This window comes from Molossus molossus, unplaced genomic scaffold (genome assembly GCF_014108415.1).
Source record: "Molossus molossus isolate mMolMol1 unplaced genomic scaffold, mMolMol1.p scaffold_m16_p_4, whole genome shotgun sequence".
NCBI lineage: Eukaryota > Metazoa > Chordata > Mammalia > Chiroptera > Molossidae > Molossus > Molossus molossus.
The window spans coordinates 23533937-23550638 of record NW_023425377.1 but is presented as its reverse complement, the minus strand read 5'-3'; the positions used below and the strand labels follow the sequence as shown (position 1 = coordinate 23550638).

Sequence of the window (16702 nt, the reverse complement as noted above, 5' to 3'; positions counted from 1 at the left end):
ATATGACCGTGTGGCCGACATTGTTCTAAATGCTTTGTATGTATTAGCTCATTTAATTTCTACAACTCTTTGATGAGTTACATTTTCAGATGGGGGAGCTGAAATACAGATTTCCCTAAAATCACATGGTTAATAAGAAACAGAGCTAGGATGTACACCAGGCAGCCTGGCCTCTGATGACTTTGCCACCCCGCCTCTCAAGAGGGGCATCCTGGGCTCCACTGGGCATGGAGTTAGTATGCCAGGTGCTGTGCTAGGCACTGGGGTGCAGTCCTAACAGAAACATACACCCACTGCCTTCCAAGGGGGAGTCAGACATGAATCAAATCATCACACAGTTTTAGAAATGCCAAGCTGTGTAAGTTCTAGGAGGGTACCCTGGAGTGTGTGCCAGGGGGCCTGCTCTTGGCTCAGGGAAGGCTTCTCTGAGGAGTACATTTCCGATGAGGGTGAAAAACTGGCGAGGAAGGGAAAGCAAAAAGCATTCCGACAGAGGGAACAGGCCCTGGAGCAGGAGGAAGCATGGATCAGAAGGAGGTCAGTGTGGCTGGGCTTGGAGAGAAGGAGGAGCTTGTCTGCCCTATCAGAGGGGCCCTGGGAAGCTGCAGTGAGGGGGACGGTAGCTCGTAGCTCATGCTAGCGGGAGGGATGAGGGATGAGAGGGAAGATGGCACCTATCTTGAGACTTAAAGAATGGTCAAGATTTCACTGGAGCAGAGGCAGCAAAGGGACAGGGGCTGCAAGGGAAGGGAGCAGAAGTAGAGGTATCGCGTCACTAGAATAGGAAGGGTGGGGATCATGCCCTATATGCTGCAGAGGAAGCTCAACCCTGTCCTCGCTTAGCCTTTGCTGTTAGTGGGGCCTGAAGGAAAGCATCGCTGATGGTGTGAGAGAGAAAGTGTGTGTGTGTGTGTGTGTGTGTGTGTGTACACCTGCAGGTCCACTGGGGTGCAGTTTAAAGGGTATGTAGAGAGAGAAAAGAGGCAAGCTTGCAGGGATGAGCTTTCCTGTGGGTGAGTGTACAGGGGAGGGCAGCTAAAATGTTTAGGTTGGTATTTTTCAGGGGAGTGGGAGTGGGGATGTGGTATTGGTGGGTCTGTTTCTCCATGAAATCATGTGACTGAAGTGCCACCATCATCATGAAGTGAATTCCAAAGTGCTCACAATGTCTCTCTTCATCAATGTTAGATGAAAAACTTACCATCTGTTGCAGAACAAATGGAACCGTATCTTGTGTTTCACAATATACGGGGGTGATTCTTCATGCATTTGCCAGTGTATTCCATATCTGTGGCCAGTTTTCCAGCCTTTGGAACCTGAGGGGAGCACACAGCCTCTCCTATCCTCCCCACACCCCAGGACTGTATTTATAGGGAAGCTCCCTGAAGCCTGGTCTGCAGGGTCCTTGGCCAGAGACGTTTCGGGGCCTCAGAGCCGTGCAGTTCTGCCTGGTGGGGGTGTCATTTTATCCTGTCCTGAGTCTGGCTGGCACAGTGTGGTTGCTTAAGTGAGGTGGTATAGCACACCGTGCAGGTGTTAGAAATGATGGTCCATTGACCTTGCAATTTCACTTGGGCTCCCTGGTGCCTCACAGCAGCCCATTGAAAAGAGCGTGATTTGGGTGAGAAAACCGAGACTTGGGGAGATGAAAGGATTTCCCACATTCCCACAGCTAAAGGTGGTCCTAGGGACATCACTTCCTCCCAGGTCCAGCTGACTGTTCTGCGCACCACCTCCCACCGTACCTAGTCGGCACTTAATTGACCTGTCATGACTTTTTAAAATGCCAGTTCATCTCTTTCTCCATCCTCACTGTCATCTTGGTTCATCCTGTTACCCAGTCTCAAGTTGCCCAGGATGACACTCTCTTAAGAACCTCTTCAGCTTCCAGTCTTGCTCTTCTTGTCCATCCCCCATGATGCCCCTGGAGCCAGCTTGCTAATCTGGTTGCATGACATTAGTCTCCCATTTAAATATCTTTCCAGCTCCTTGTCACCTGGTCTAAACTCTTATGACATTTATCTCAAAGTGTTACAATTAACTGCATTGCTCTCCAAATAGACTGTAAGTATCTCAAAGATACAACCGTCCCAGGTCATTGCTGTCCACCCTCATACCTGGTATGGTTGCTAACAAATATTTGTTAGCTAATCCTCACGTGCAGGGGTCGGGGGAAGACTGAACCAACGACGGGGGGCGGAGGGCTCTGATGTGGGGCTGTCTGTGTCCCTCCCCAGAGGTTATCCCAAGAGAAGCAGACCTCAGACTCCGACAGCCTGGGATTGAGCGACAACTGTTCCACCCTTGGCCGCAGAGAGGCCTGCGAACATGGTAGGAGCCTGTGGGGGATCAGGCGGAGGGTGCCCGAGGTGGGAGGGGCCTTGCCACAGGCAGCAATGCAGAGTGGCTCCTGACCACTCTGGGAAGGCTAGGGGTGGGCAGACCTGGGACTTGGGGCTCCCCCCCCCCGACTCATCTCTGCAGCAACAGGCAAAGGGAAGAAGAGCAGCCTGGCAGAGCTGAAGGGTTCGATGAGCAGGGCTGCCGGCCGAAAGATCACGCGCATCATCGGCTTCTCCAAGAGGAAGGCGCTGGCCGACGACCTGCAGGTGTCCTCCACTGAAGAGGAGGTTCCGTGCTGTGGTGGGTACTAGGCATGCAAAGGAGAATTCAGACTGCTGACTCGGTCCCCTGGCGCCAAGCCCAGAGACTCCCCCAGGACAGAGGAGAGAGTCCTCCCACTGGATAGCTAATCCCCACCCCATCAACAATCCGTGTCCTTACATCACTACTCTCCCGTAAGGCCCTGACACTCCGCAGAAGGAAAAGCCAACCGACTCCCATATTTCTGTGCTCCCTGCAACCTTAATTCCAATTACTACCTGTCTCTAGGCCTGTTTCCTCCACTACAATGAGAGGAGAGTATCCTATTTCCCAACATATAACATACCAGGTGTGTAAATTACCACTCACTCTTAACAAGCAAATTTCTTGGATAAAAAGATTTAAGTACTTTTCATTATAAATGCATTCAATGTGAATTAAAAGTGGTTTGAGAGAGAAAACATATTATTCTGTTTATTTAAATGCAGTGTTCCCCATGCTGGAATTCAATAGAAAATTATATACTTTAGATATATAGTAATATCCTAACCCAGAAAAAATATGTTTAAAGCACATGGGTAGTCTAGCTGGTATGGCTCAGTGGGATGAGCATCGTCCCATGGACTGGGAGGTCCCAATTCAATCCCGGGTCAGGGCACATGCCTGGGTTACGGACTCAATCCCCAGTAGGGATGTGCAAGAGGGAGCTAATTGATGTTTCTATCTCTCTCTCTCCCTTCCTCTCTCTCTTGGTTTATGATTCTTTTATCTTGGTTAGCTATTTTTATTCCCACATGCTGCCACCAGGTGTCAGTATCAGCCATTCTTTTCTGTCTTCAGTAATAGTTCTGATAGCTTAGGGGGAGGAAAGGCAAGAGGGGGAGTCGTGTCTTTTATTCCTTGTACACGGCAGTTCCTGCCCTTTTCATCAAGCGTGGTATGGTCCAGAGGCCTTGGGCAAATGTACGAATTGACTCTCAGTCCCCATTTCACAGCCCGGAAGCTGAAACTAGAGAGAGAAGAGGATGCCTGAGAGCACAGGCCAGGAGAAGCCCATCCCGCAGGCCTTCTAGCTAGAGTACAGGGGCTGCCCAGGCACTCTGTCCCGGGGGCACAGACGCAAGCGCCCCCCACCGCGGGTTCCCTGGGGCTGTGGGCAGTCACCCTGCTGCTGTCCCCCCAGGCTACCTGAACGTGCTGGTGAACCACGGCTGGAGGGAGCGCTGGTGCCGCCTGAAGTGCGGCACTCTGTATTTCCACAAGGACCGCGCGGACCTGCGGACCCACGTGAACGCCATCGCCCTCCGTGGCTGTGAGGTGGCCCCAGGCTTTGGGCCCAGACACCCATTTGCCTTCAGGATCCTGCGCAACCGGCAGGAGGTCGCCATCTTGGAGGTAGGAGGAGAGAAGAACCCAGGGGCCCTTGGCGGTGGGAGCGGAAGGGGGTGCTGGCCTGGGCGTTGGCCTTTGTTCTGGGGGCCTTGCCACCGACCATACAGGGACAGAGGAAGAAGGGGAAGTAAGCCAACTGCTGCCAGGTGATCAGGTAGGGTTGCCAGTTAAAATATAGAACACCCACTTACATTTGCATTTCAGATAAACAACAAGATGTTTTTAATACAAGTATATCCCATGCAACATTTGGGACGTATCTAGGCTAAAAAATTATTTGCTGTTTATCTGAAGTTCTAATTTAACAGAGCATTCTCCTCTGTATTCGCTCCATCTGGCCACCCAAAAACCAAGTTTCTTTTTGCTCCCTTATCTTAAAATCCCAGGTCTGAAAGGTATCTAGTCTGATCTCACCCAGATCTGACCCTGAAATTCCCTCTAATGCCTTCCCACGAGTGTTTGTCCACCTCAGACAAACCACCGCCCTTCAAGGTAGCCTGCCCCTCCCATCGAGCAACTCAAATTTTTAGAAAGACTTTCTCTATATTGAGTTGAAATCTTTAAGCCCCATAAAGCAGTAACCACGCCTGGTCTGCATACTTTTGTTTTTCCAGAACCCAGCGTGATTTCTAGCACAGACTAAGGGTTCAAGTAACATTTGTTGAACAAATGGCTGAATGAAAATGTGATTTCGTTTCACCCATTCATTGCCAGGCCTACCCAGTGACACTAGCCCTCCTCTCTGAAGCCAGGCAGAATAGTTGAATCTCTCTTCTGTGTGTCAATCCCATGGCTATTTAGATTTTGAAATGTTAACACTAGAGGAAAATGTAAATAAGTACCCCCTCACATTAGAGATAAGGAAACTGAGGCCAGGGCAGCCAAGTGCACCGTCCAAGGTTCCACACGAGGTCAGTGCCCTCTTGGGCTTACCTAGAACGAAAACCCAGCCTCTTGGCCTTGCTCTCTTTGCCCAGCACCCACTACCTCTCTCAGTCCTTACATTCCAAGACAGATTACCTCAGCAAAAACTAAAAGCATTTCCATTAAGAACAGGAACAAGACAGGGATGCCCACTTTCGCCACTCTTATTTAACATAGTACTGGAAGTCTTAGCCACAACAATCAGACATGAAGAAAAAAATAAAAAGGATCCAAATTGGAAAGGAGGAAGTGAAACGGACATTATTTGCAGATGACATGATATTATACATAGAAAACCCTAAAGACTCCATCAAAAATCTACTAGACTTAATAAATGAATTTGGCAAAGTAGCAGGATAGAAAATTAACATCAAGAAAGCAACGGCATTCTTATACACCAGTCACAGAAAGAGAAACTAAAAAAAAAATCCCATTTACCATTGCAGCAAAAAAATTAAGATACCTAGAAATAAACTTAACCAAAGAAGTAAAGGACCTATTTGCAGAAAACTACAGGACATTGAAAAAAGAAATATAGGAAGATATTAAAAAGTGGAAGCACATACCTTGTTCATGGATTGGAAGAATTAACATCATTAAAATGTCCATATTACCCAAAGCAATCTCTAGATCCAATGCAATCCCCATCAAAATACCAACAACATATTTCACAGAACTAGAACAAATACTTCAAAAGTTCATATGGAACCAAAAAAGACCCCAAATAGCCACAGCAATCTTGAAAAAGAAGGACATATCAGGTTATACTACAAAGAGACTGTAATCAAAACAGCTTGGTACCGGCACAAGAACAGGCATATAGACCAGTGGAACAGAACAGAGAGCCCAGAAATGGACCCAAGACATCATGCTCAATTAATATTTGACAACGGTGGCAAGAGCATACAGTGGAGTAAAGACAGCCTCTTTAATAAATGGTGTTGGGAAAATTGGACAGTTACATGCAAAAAAATGAAACTAGACCATCAACTTACACCATACACAAGAATAAACTCAAAATGGATAAAAACTTAAATGTGACCTATGAATCCATAAAAATCCTAGAAGAAAATGTAGGCAACAAAATTTCAGACATCATACGCAGCAGAATTTTCACTGATACATCATCTAAGGGAACAGAAACAAAGGAAAAACTGAACACATGGGACTACATCAAACTAAAAAGCTTCTGCACAGCAAAAGATATAATCATCAAAATGGAAAGGCAACCCACTCTATGGGAGAGCATCTTTGCCAATGATATATCAGATAAGGGGTTAATTTCCAATATATAGAGAGTGCTCATACAACTCAACAAAAGGAAGACAAAGAACCCAGTTAAAAAATAGGCAGAGGAGCTAAATCGACACCTCTCCAAACAGGACATACAAATGGCCAAGAGACATATGAAAAAATGCTCAACATCACTAATCATCAGAGAGATGCAAACTAAAACAACAATGAGGTATGACCTCACACCTGTCAGGATGGCCGAAATCAACAAATCATCAAACAAATGGTGGTGAGGGTGTGGAGAAAAGGGGACTCTAGTACACTGCTGGTGGGAATGCAGACTGGTGCAGCCACTATGGAAAACACTATGATATTACCTCAAAAAATTAAAAATTGGCCCTGGCCGGTTTGGCTCAGCGGTTAGAGCATCAGCCTGCGGTCCCGAGAGACCCAGGTTCGGTTCCCACTAAGGGCATGTACCTTGGTTGCAGTTTTTCCCTGGCCCTGGTCGGTCGTGCGGGTGGCAGCCACTCGATGTGTCCCTTTCGCATCGATGTTTCTCTCTCTCTCTCTTCCTCTCTCTCCCTCCCACTCTACCTGAACAAAAAATGTCCTCGGGTGAGGATAAAAGAAAAAAAAAAATTAAAAATTGAATTGCCATTTGATCCAGTGACCCCACTTCTAGGAATACATCCTAAGAAGCCTGAAACACCAATCAGAAAGAATATATGTACCCCCATTTTTATAGCAGCACTATTTACAATAGCTAAGATCTGGAAACAGCCCAAGTGTCCATCAGTAGACGAATGGATAAAAAAGCAGTGGTACATATACACAATGGAGTACTATGCAGCTATAAGAAAGAAAGATCTCTTATCCTTTGAGATGACATGGAGGGAACTGGAAAGTATTATCCTCAGCAAAACAAGCCAAGCAGAGAAAGACAAATATCACATTATCTCTCTTATTTGTGGAATATAATGAACATAACAGCCCTGGCCGGTTTGGCTCAGTGGTTAGAGCGTCCGCCTGCGGTCCGGAGAGACCTGGGTTTGGTTCCCGCTAAGGGCGCGTACCTCGGTTGCAGTTTGTCCCCGGCCCTGGGTCGTGCGGGTGGCAGCCACTCGATGTGTCCCTTTCACATCGATGTTTCCCTCTCTCTCTCTTCCTCTCTCTCCCTCCCACTCTGTACAAAAAATGGAAAGATGTCCTCAGATGAGGATTAAAAAAAAAAAATGAACATAACAGTCTGAGGAATTGGGTAGACCCAGAGACGTGGAAGTAGGGTACAAACTGACAACCCTCAGAAGGGGGGTGGTGGAGGAGGGAAGAGATAAACCACAGAACTTATATGCATGTATGCATAACCGATGGACACGGACAACAAAGTCAGGTATGGGGTGGGAGGGATAGGGAGGAGGGTGTCAATGGGGAAAAAAAGGAGAAACATCTGTAACAAAAATAAATTAATAAAAAATAAAAATAAATTAAATTTAAAAATAAATTAATTTAACTCAACTCAATGAGTGCTTATGGGACACCTGCCTTATTCCAGGCACTGTGTTGGGTCCTGGGGGTAGAGAAGTGAATAAGCCACAGACTCTGACCTCAAGAAGTTCACTGTGTACTCAGAGAAGGGTTTCTGCAGAGAAAGAAGTACAGATCAGCGTGATAAAACCCTACCTGAGCCCCTGGAGCAACTGTACCTCTCAGCAATGGCACTGGCTATCTTGAATTATAAGTGACATATTACTTCACACTGACATTTTGGAAGACAAGAACTGGGTTATTAATTTTGTGTCCCCAGTGCCCAAGGCAGTGTCTAATACATGGTGGATGCTTAATAAAAATTTTTAAATAAATGAGTTAATGTTTTACATAAAAAAAAAGAAAAGAAAGAAAGATGACCTCAATAACTCACTTTTATTTTTGATAGTTTGAAATGGCTCTCTTATTTCTCTTAAGTTATACACAGAGCTCACTGGCCAAAAGTGTACTTTATTCAAGTTGTGAGCTAAGTTGATTTTATAATAATGCTCTTTAAATGAGAACTAACATAATACGCGTTTAAGTTGACCAGCAATTTCTTGGAGATCTTCCTGCAAATTGGCAATTGCAATACAAAAAGTAATGTGACTGGGTTAGATGAGAAATAGCCTCCACTAATAAAAAGTAAATATTTTTAAAGACTATTCAGGGAACACCCAAATGTTGTTTTCACATCTAAATGATCAGGGAGGTGCTGAGGATAGTGAGCAGAGGCCTGAAGAGAGGGAAGGCGGGAGCCACTTGGATTCCTGGACGTGTGTTCTAACCCTGTTCCTCCAGGGTCCCTAAGTATTGAGGTACTGTATAAATATGGCTTTGGGAGGTGAACAGCTATGCCTCCTCTCCCTCAGGCAAGCTGCTCCGAGGACATGGGCCGCTGGCTGGGGCTGCTGCTGGTGGAGATGGGCTCCAGGGTCACCCCCGAGGCGCTGCACTATGACTACGTGGACGTGGAGACCTTAACCAGCATCGTCAGTGCGGGCCGCAACTCCTTCCTGTAAGTCAGCACCCGCAGCCCACAGCTGCCCGGGGCCTCTCCTGTCTCGGCTCCCTCTCAGAGGCTCTGAGTCCAGCCTTGGGCACTGGGAGGGAAGGCTGAGGAGGACTCTGCTCCCTTGGGAAGTCAGAGTGAGTGCGTTCCTCTGCCAGCAGGCAGTGAGCTGGCTAAAGCAGGCAGCGCAGGGTCGGGAGAAGCTGTGGATGGGATGAGTAAGAGGAGAAGCCCTTTTTTATCGTGACACGGGCTCTGCTCTCATGCCATGGAAGCTTAGGTTCTCACACCCTGAGCATCCAGGAGGGCAGGCACGGGGCTGGTCTGTGGATTTCAGCACCAGAAGAGCTAGGCTCGAGTCACAGCTCTGTCACAGTCAGCAGCCTGGCTGGTGGCTTGCTGGCTTGGAACCTCTGTTTTCTCACTTATATAGTAGAGGTGCTGCATTATCTAGGTTTCCTAGGTTGTTGTGAGAATCACACGGGTCCCGCCTATAAAGTCCTTAACACAGCAACAGCCCAGTGCTCCCTGGAATGGTTGCTGTTACTAACCTTCCAATATCCATTATGAGCTCCTGCCAGAGTCAAATGAGAGTGGACAGGGAAGCACTGTAAGCTGCCAAGTGTCATCATCATCATACCTTGTATTTTCTAGATATGCAAGATCCTGCCAGGATCAATGGCCTGAGCCCCGTGTCTATGATGACGTCCCTTATGAAAAGATGCAGGTACGATCCCTTGGGGCTGCCCAGGAACATGGCAAAGACCACTTCTGAGCCCTCCCTCTCTCGTTCCCTCGCTACAGTCATGCGCTGCTTAATGTCAAGGATACATTCTGAGAAATGCATCGTTAGGCGATTTCAACCTTGCACGAACATCACAAACCTAGATGGTGTAGCTACAACACACCTAGGTTACAGTAGAGCCTACTGTTCCTGGGCTACATGCTTGTACAGCATGTTACTGTCCAAAACAACATGAAATTAAATGAAGCACAAGAGAAAATGATGCAATCAAGAGACAGCAAAGACTAGCTTGTGCGGCTGCTGCAGGGATAGCATGGCATACTGTCTTACAGCACACTTCCTTGTAAGTAGAAAGAGTATGCCCTAAAATAACACTCAGAAGTACAGTGAATACGTAAACCAGTAACACAGTCATTTGTGTTATGAGATACTGTGCACTGTACATACCTGTCTGTGCTGTACTTCTCTGAGACCGGCAGCGCGGTGGGTTTGTTCACACCAGCACCACCCCAACCTGCGAGCAATGCACGGCAGTGTTAAGATGGCTGTGATGTCCCTGGGCTGTAGGCACTTTTCAGCTCCATTACAATCTTGGGGACCACTGTCGTACATGCCCTGACAGAAACATTATGCAGCATGTGACTGTACTCCTTTTTGCCTTTGCCTCAGAGAGACTGTTTTCATTTAGCCAGCAGCTGGAAGGGGAGGGACGACCCTGCTTCTCACAGAGCATGGCTCAGGATGAGGAATCCCTGGAACAGAGGCTGAGTGGCACAGGAGAAAAGCTCTCAGATCAAGACGAGGAAGGGCTCTGGACACTGGAAAGCTATTCCAGTTGGAGGGAGGCATTGGGCTCTCCACCCGTTTAACACTCTGTGAATGAAGGCTGCTGATTCAGTGGTATCCGGAGGTGGAGGTGATCACTGTGGCATCCACAGTCTGGGCTTCAGCTCCCAGGACGGTCTCCCTGTCTTGCTCACTAAACCAAGGAGATGTCAGCTCATTCATTACAGTGAGGCCTCCGTGGCCATCACACACTCAGACGACTCCTTCTATGCCTTCTCCCACAGGAGAGCCAGGAAACTACACTCTGATCAGAGCTGGTGGGTGGGTCACACCTCACAGCGAGGGGGGAGGCGGGAACCAAGGAAAGCAGGCGGGTTAAGACCCCTGCGTGGGCAGTGCTGGATGATACTCCAAGCTCACACCTCTAGGACTCCCCTTACATGGTCTTTCCTCAGACACAGCTGAACCAGTGGATGCTGCAGCCTATAATCTTTCTCATTTGCAGATTAGCAGCAAGACAGTTTAGAACTTAACAGAGCAAACTTTCGACTCAAAGTTACCTTGGGCTTCGCTTCTCTGCTCTTCACTTCCAGGCTTCAAACAGATATAATAAAACCTACTTGATTGGACTATTGCAAGAACTAATTGAAATATTTTAAGGAAAGAACTTAGGGTCTGGACAGGAAGGTCTCACACAGAAAAATAAATCGTACTGCTATTACTAATATCATTATTATATTGCATTGTCATCACATTCCACTCATGGTTCCTGAGCTTTGACAGAATTTTGAGTGTTATTAATACTCCTCATGCACAAATGTATAGTCAGTCTAGTTATGTAACTTCTACCATTGGCTGATCTCATTTATGACTTTTCTTTTAAACAATTCAGAAAACTTAAGGATATTTCAGAATGAGGTGAGGACAAAATATCTATGATAAATCAAATATGGACACCACAATCTTTCCAGAATTCTTAATTCTCCTCTCGGTAGATATTCCAGTTTAGGGTCATGTCCTGCTGTCCGCCCCCCTCCCCCAGGAGGGCATGGGACCCAATGGTATACTGCTAGTGAGAGTGGTTTATAAACTGCTGAGTATTGCACAAGTTTAAAAATGTAAGGCCACGATCTCGGAGGTCCAGCCGTACTCACCCGCCGAGCGCGGACCAGAATACACCCCTGCGCTGACGACTCTGAGCTACCTGCACTTCACCTTCTCCCTCCATCTCCCGCCCAGGACGAGGAGCCAGACCGTCCAGCTGGGGCCCAGGTGAAGCGCCACGCCTCCTCCTGCTGTGAGAAGTCCCACCGAGTGGATCCGCAGGTCAAAGTCAAGCGCCACGCCTCCAGTGAGTTCTCTGTGGGAGGAAAGAGGGAGGGAAACAGCCGTGAGTAGAGGGAGTCCCAAAATCATGTTCCTCCAGGGATCAGGCAGGTGAATAAATGAGTGAAGTGTGAGGAAATACTGTACCGTAAGAAAAACACCACCACAAGCACAGTGGTTAAGGGCAGCTGGCACGGGGCTCAGAGGAGAAACAGCATGGAGTGTGTGTGTGGGGGGGGGGGGCACTGTAGGAAACCCAGTGCTCAAGAGTGGCCACTGCTCAGCTCCAGCCGATGCCGCCACACAGCAGTGCCAGTTACTCAAGAGAGACCAGAAATCTAGACCTTATATGAAACCTACTTATTTTTTACTATTAGCAACTAATTTTTTAAATTTTAACATCAAATAAAGCCAAATATACATGCATATTTACATAAGTTCATCCTCAACTGTGTCTGTTACAAAGGCTAATCATTATTATTTCTGATCTGGGGTAATAAGTGGAGAACTGAACTCCTCCAAATACCCTTGAGGCAGCTGCCACCAAAGGTATGGCTCACCTCTGTGTCCCAGCCAGAGCTCTGCCTAGCACCCCATCGGGGCTCAGTTAATTGCCTGACTGCCGTACTGCCAAATAATGACTAAGTATGTCAGATAATTCTACGGTGACTTGTTTGATTCTACTCTGCTCTTATGTGATTTATCTTTATGAGCAAGCCAGCTTCCTGTAGGACAGCATGCGCCAAGAGTCTTTTATTTGTTGCTTTACATTTCTTCTCCACACCAGAACAAAGTGAAATTCTATTTTGGAAGATTTATTTTTTAAAATACCTTTCGTCATTAGAGCTCCATTTCATTAGCATAGATAATCCCTTCTGGGGTCAGAGACCTGTGTTCCATTCCTCACTTGATCACTAAATTACTATGTATCTTTGGAAAAGTCCCTTCCCCTCTCTGGGCCTGAGTTTTCCCTCTGAACAATTAGAGAGTTATTGTGTACCATTCCTTCCACGCTACTCTCAAGGGCACTGGAAATATGGCATGCCCATCTCAAAATGGAAAACTAAACTGAAATAAGCATGTAAGATTAAAGAAATCACAAAATGCGTCTTTAAAAAACAACAACAAAAGACAGACTCTTTCTTCAAATCAGATCTCATTTTGAAACCCAGTGACAAGAGATATCAAAGTGGAGCTGCTCTGGTTGGCGTCGGGAGGCCACCTGACCTCCACTTTGCCCCATAGTAAGCAGCCCGTTGGCCATCCCTATGAAACCAGGGCTCCTTCGTGCAGCTGGCAACCACAGATCAGCCCAGCCACATTTTCCAGATGAAGAAACTGAAGAACATAAAAGAAATGGGTCTTTCCCAAGATCATGTATTCATAAATTACTGTTTCTACTTAACAAATTGCCCAAAATTTAATAGATCAAAAAATGAGCGTGTATTATGTCACAGTTTCTGTGGGCCAGGACTCCTGGAGCACTCAGGTAGTCCTGGCTTGGGGTCTCTAGTGAGGTTGCAGTCAAGATGTTAGCCAGTCCTCTGAAGTCGGCTGAAGGCTTGACGTGCTGGAGGATCTGCTCCCATGGTAGCTCCCTCGCATGCCTGGCGAGTGTGTGCTGGTTGTTGGAAGGAGGCCCCAGTTCCTTGCCGTGGACTGCTCCATTGGGCTGCTTTGTCCTCATGATGAGACAGCTGGCTTCCCCCAGAGCAGTGACCCAGGCGGGGGTAACAGAAGAAGCTGCACTGCTTCTACAATCTAACTTCAGAAGCCACACTCTGTCATTTCTGCCATATCTTAATGATTACACAGGTCAGGCCTCTTCAGTGTGGGAAGAGACTACAAAAGGACATGAATACCAGAAAGCAACAATCATGGGGGCCAAGTGGATGGCTGAGAAAAACGGCAGCGGTGTGAGATCTCCACAGACACAGACCCACTCTCTGGCAAAACTACCCTAACTGGTGAAAATTACTAAGCAAACAGCTAAAGTCTCTGGAAAGCTTCCATGGTATATAGCAAATGAAGAAAGGTTTATGCTAGAAAACTCACTGAATTTCAGTGAGAACAGTGAGAGCAGCTCCATGAGGACAATAAACTGAACCACGGGTCGGCTAGTTCATCAGAGAGAACCGGGGAAAGAGAAAGCTAAGAGCCTTCCTGGGGTCAAAACAAGACTGACCTCAAAACACTGGCCTCAGAAACTACCCTGCCAAGGGGCTGAATTTAACTAGATCAGACCATGGAGCAGTTGATACCCCAGGGAACTGACAAAAACAGCAGAGCGATTCACTGACAGTTAGAGGGACCTGACCGCTCCGTGTGACTCCAGCAGAGGCAGAGCTTAACAGAGAGATGAGGAAGAGACGCAGAGGCCTGTCAAGACCACTGTCCTCACAGGGTGACTGACACACGCCCAGGGACTCGGAGGCTTCACACTGCAGAGGGAATGGACTTCACTGAACAAGCCAGCTAAGTCACTGACAAAACAGCCTGGGGCGGGGAGGTCAGTATCCAGAGATGCTACAATATATGATCTAAAATGTCTAATTTTCCAACACGAAATATGAAACATACAAAGAAACATGAAAGTATGACCCCTATAATGAGGAATATAATGAGGAAAAATGAACAGAGCCTCAGAGAACTGTGGGACACCATTAGTGCATAAGGAACTACAAGAAAGGAGAGAAAGAGGTGTAAAAAATAGTTATCAAAAAATATAATGGCTGAAAACTTGCCAGATTTATTGAAAACATTATTGACATATCTAGGATACCATTGAAGTTCAAGTAAAATAAAAGCAAAGAGATCCACAAAAGACACATCATGGTCAAAATGCTAATGCCAAAAGGAGAAAACCTTGAAAGCAAAAGAGAAAACTGATTTGTCACTTACAAAGGATCTCTAATCAAATTAACGGCTGACTTATCAGAAACAACAGAGGCTTCCTCTTAGGGTCACCTGGAACATTATTCAGCAATCAGTGAAGTACTGATACATACACTACATTAGTGCATTAGTTATATTAGTAACTTGGATGCTAAACATCCTGTTTTCCCCTCCACTGTGGAAGCCCAGATTTTTCTGGCTGGTACTTGGACAGATCTGAAGCAAATGCTTTATCACTAATACTATGAGGCCCACAGAATTATAGCTCCTTACAACAATTTAGTTTGTTTCTTCACCACCATTTGAGTGACTCAAGTGTGACAGGGTGAGGTGTGAGATAAGCTGCTAACATATTAAGGAAGTGAACCAGGGCACTGGCTCCCAAAAGTGAGCCTACTCGCTGGTTCCGTCCCTAAGGAAGTTTTCACTCATCTGCAATGAAATGACAAAAATAAGTACAGTGCATGAAGGTTTCCATAAAGCTAAATCTACTCAATGTAAATGACTACTTTATTCTGCATCTGTGTCCTTCCAACTCTGGGGATGTTAAGATATTATTTATTTTGTAAAATACTGGGAATAATTAGATGGTAGTTGGGGTTTTTAAGGGCCTTATCTGATATGTTGACAACCCTTAGTTGGTCTAGCCTTTTTGTTTTCATTTTACCCATCTATAAAATTCAAAAATCTGGGAGTCAGCTCCCCTGATATGCCATCATATATCTGGGAAGTTGGAGGAGGTGTGGGTCACTGGGTAACCTCTGCAAGACCTGGAGAGACAAGACCCACACAATTATCAGTAAATCATGGGAATCCCTCCACACCCCACCAACTTATAAAGGCTGTCTGTAGCAACAGCTAGATCAGTATTGCATGGCATGGATCCTGGAGTTAGGTGGACATGGGTTCAAACCTAGGCTCTGTCATCATTAGCAGTAAGATCTAACCTCTCTGTGCCTGTTTCCTCAACAGTAAAATAGATCTAATAATATTAAGTTTTTATGAAAATTACATAGTTAGCACTCAGTAGATTTTTGCTACATTTGTTGTTTTGTCTATAATCAATGAGTCCATAGTAGACCACGAGATCCCTCTCTGCCTCCACCCATTTATTAAAATGGGCAATGCCTGACTTTAGCCCAAGGTCTCATTTCTCTACAGATCTGAGTTATATCTGCCTGTCTCCTTGTTTTATGCATACCTGAGAGTTGACTATAAAATACGCACTTTTAGTCTAGCTGGTGTGGCTCAGCGGTTGAGCGTCGACCCATGAACCAAGAGGTCGCCAGTTCAATTCCCAGTCAGGACACATGCCCAGGTTGTGGGCCCAATCCCCAGTGGGGGGCACGCAGGAGGCAGCCAAGCGATGTTCTCTCTCATCGATGTCTCTCTCTCTCCCTCACACTTCCTCTCTCTCTAAAATCAATAAAGAAAAAAAATTTTTTTATATGCCCTTTTAAAACCAAAGTGTTATACATCACAAAATTTGTTTTACATTATTATCATCTAACCTTTACTAAGCACTTACTATTTGCCAGGTATTACACTAAGTACTTTTATCTCATGTAAAACCCATCACAATGCTTAGAGATAAATATAATCAATATCTTCATTTACAAATGAGGATACTAGGGCTGAGGAGGAAGGCACAAAAACATCATTATTCACTTTTGCCTGATGTCACATGACCAGTAAAGGGCAAAAGATAACTCAAACCTTTGTCTGTCTGGTTCCAGAGCCCTGTCCTCATCCCTGCTCTCTACTGCCTCCCTTTGGCTCCTTATTTCCTTAGAGCAGCCACACTAAATATATATAGGGGTATAGATCTAAATGTTCCCATTTTATAGATGGAGAAGTTGAGGCTGAGAGAGAAGCTAACACCACCCAAAAACCCTCATCAGAGGTCAGAACTGAGGGCCTTTTCCTTCCTCATGTTTCCGCAGGTGCCAATCAATACAAGTACGGTAAGAACCGAGCTGAGGAGGATGCCCGGAGGTACCTGATAGAAAAAGAGAAGCTGGAGAAAGAGAAAGAGACAATCCGGACAGAGCTGATGGCACTGCGGCAGGAAAAGAGGGAGCTAAAGGATGCCATTCGGAACAACCCAGGTACCTTCGTGGGTGTGGTCCTGAGCACTCTTGGGGGGCTCAGCCTTGACACTTCCCCTAGCACAGATCACCTGGTTTCTTACCCAGGACAGGCAAGCTTCTCCTTCCCTTCCTCATCCTCCCCCTCATCACCACCACCACCATTATCAT

General features: G+C 46.3%; 1 protein-coding gene across 1 annotated transcript in view; it reads left to right on the top strand.

Moving 5' to 3' along the window:
• Nucleotides 1-16702, top strand: part of AFAP1L1 (actin filament associated protein 1 like 1) — a 62861-nt gene that overhangs the window by 38695 nt on the left and 7464 nt on the right. Inside the window, exons 10-16 of the mRNA XM_036240313.1 lie at nucleotides 2238-2331; nucleotides 2485-2643; nucleotides 3788-3999; nucleotides 8553-8698; nucleotides 9347-9419; nucleotides 11463-11574; nucleotides 16388-16552. Coding sequence (XP_036096206.1) covers nucleotides 2238-2331; nucleotides 2485-2643; nucleotides 3788-3999; nucleotides 8553-8698; nucleotides 9347-9419; nucleotides 11463-11574; nucleotides 16388-16552 — 961 coding nt within the window. The remainder of the gene's footprint in view (nucleotides 1-2237; nucleotides 2332-2484; nucleotides 2644-3787; nucleotides 4000-8552; nucleotides 8699-9346; nucleotides 9420-11462; nucleotides 11575-16387; nucleotides 16553-16702) is intronic.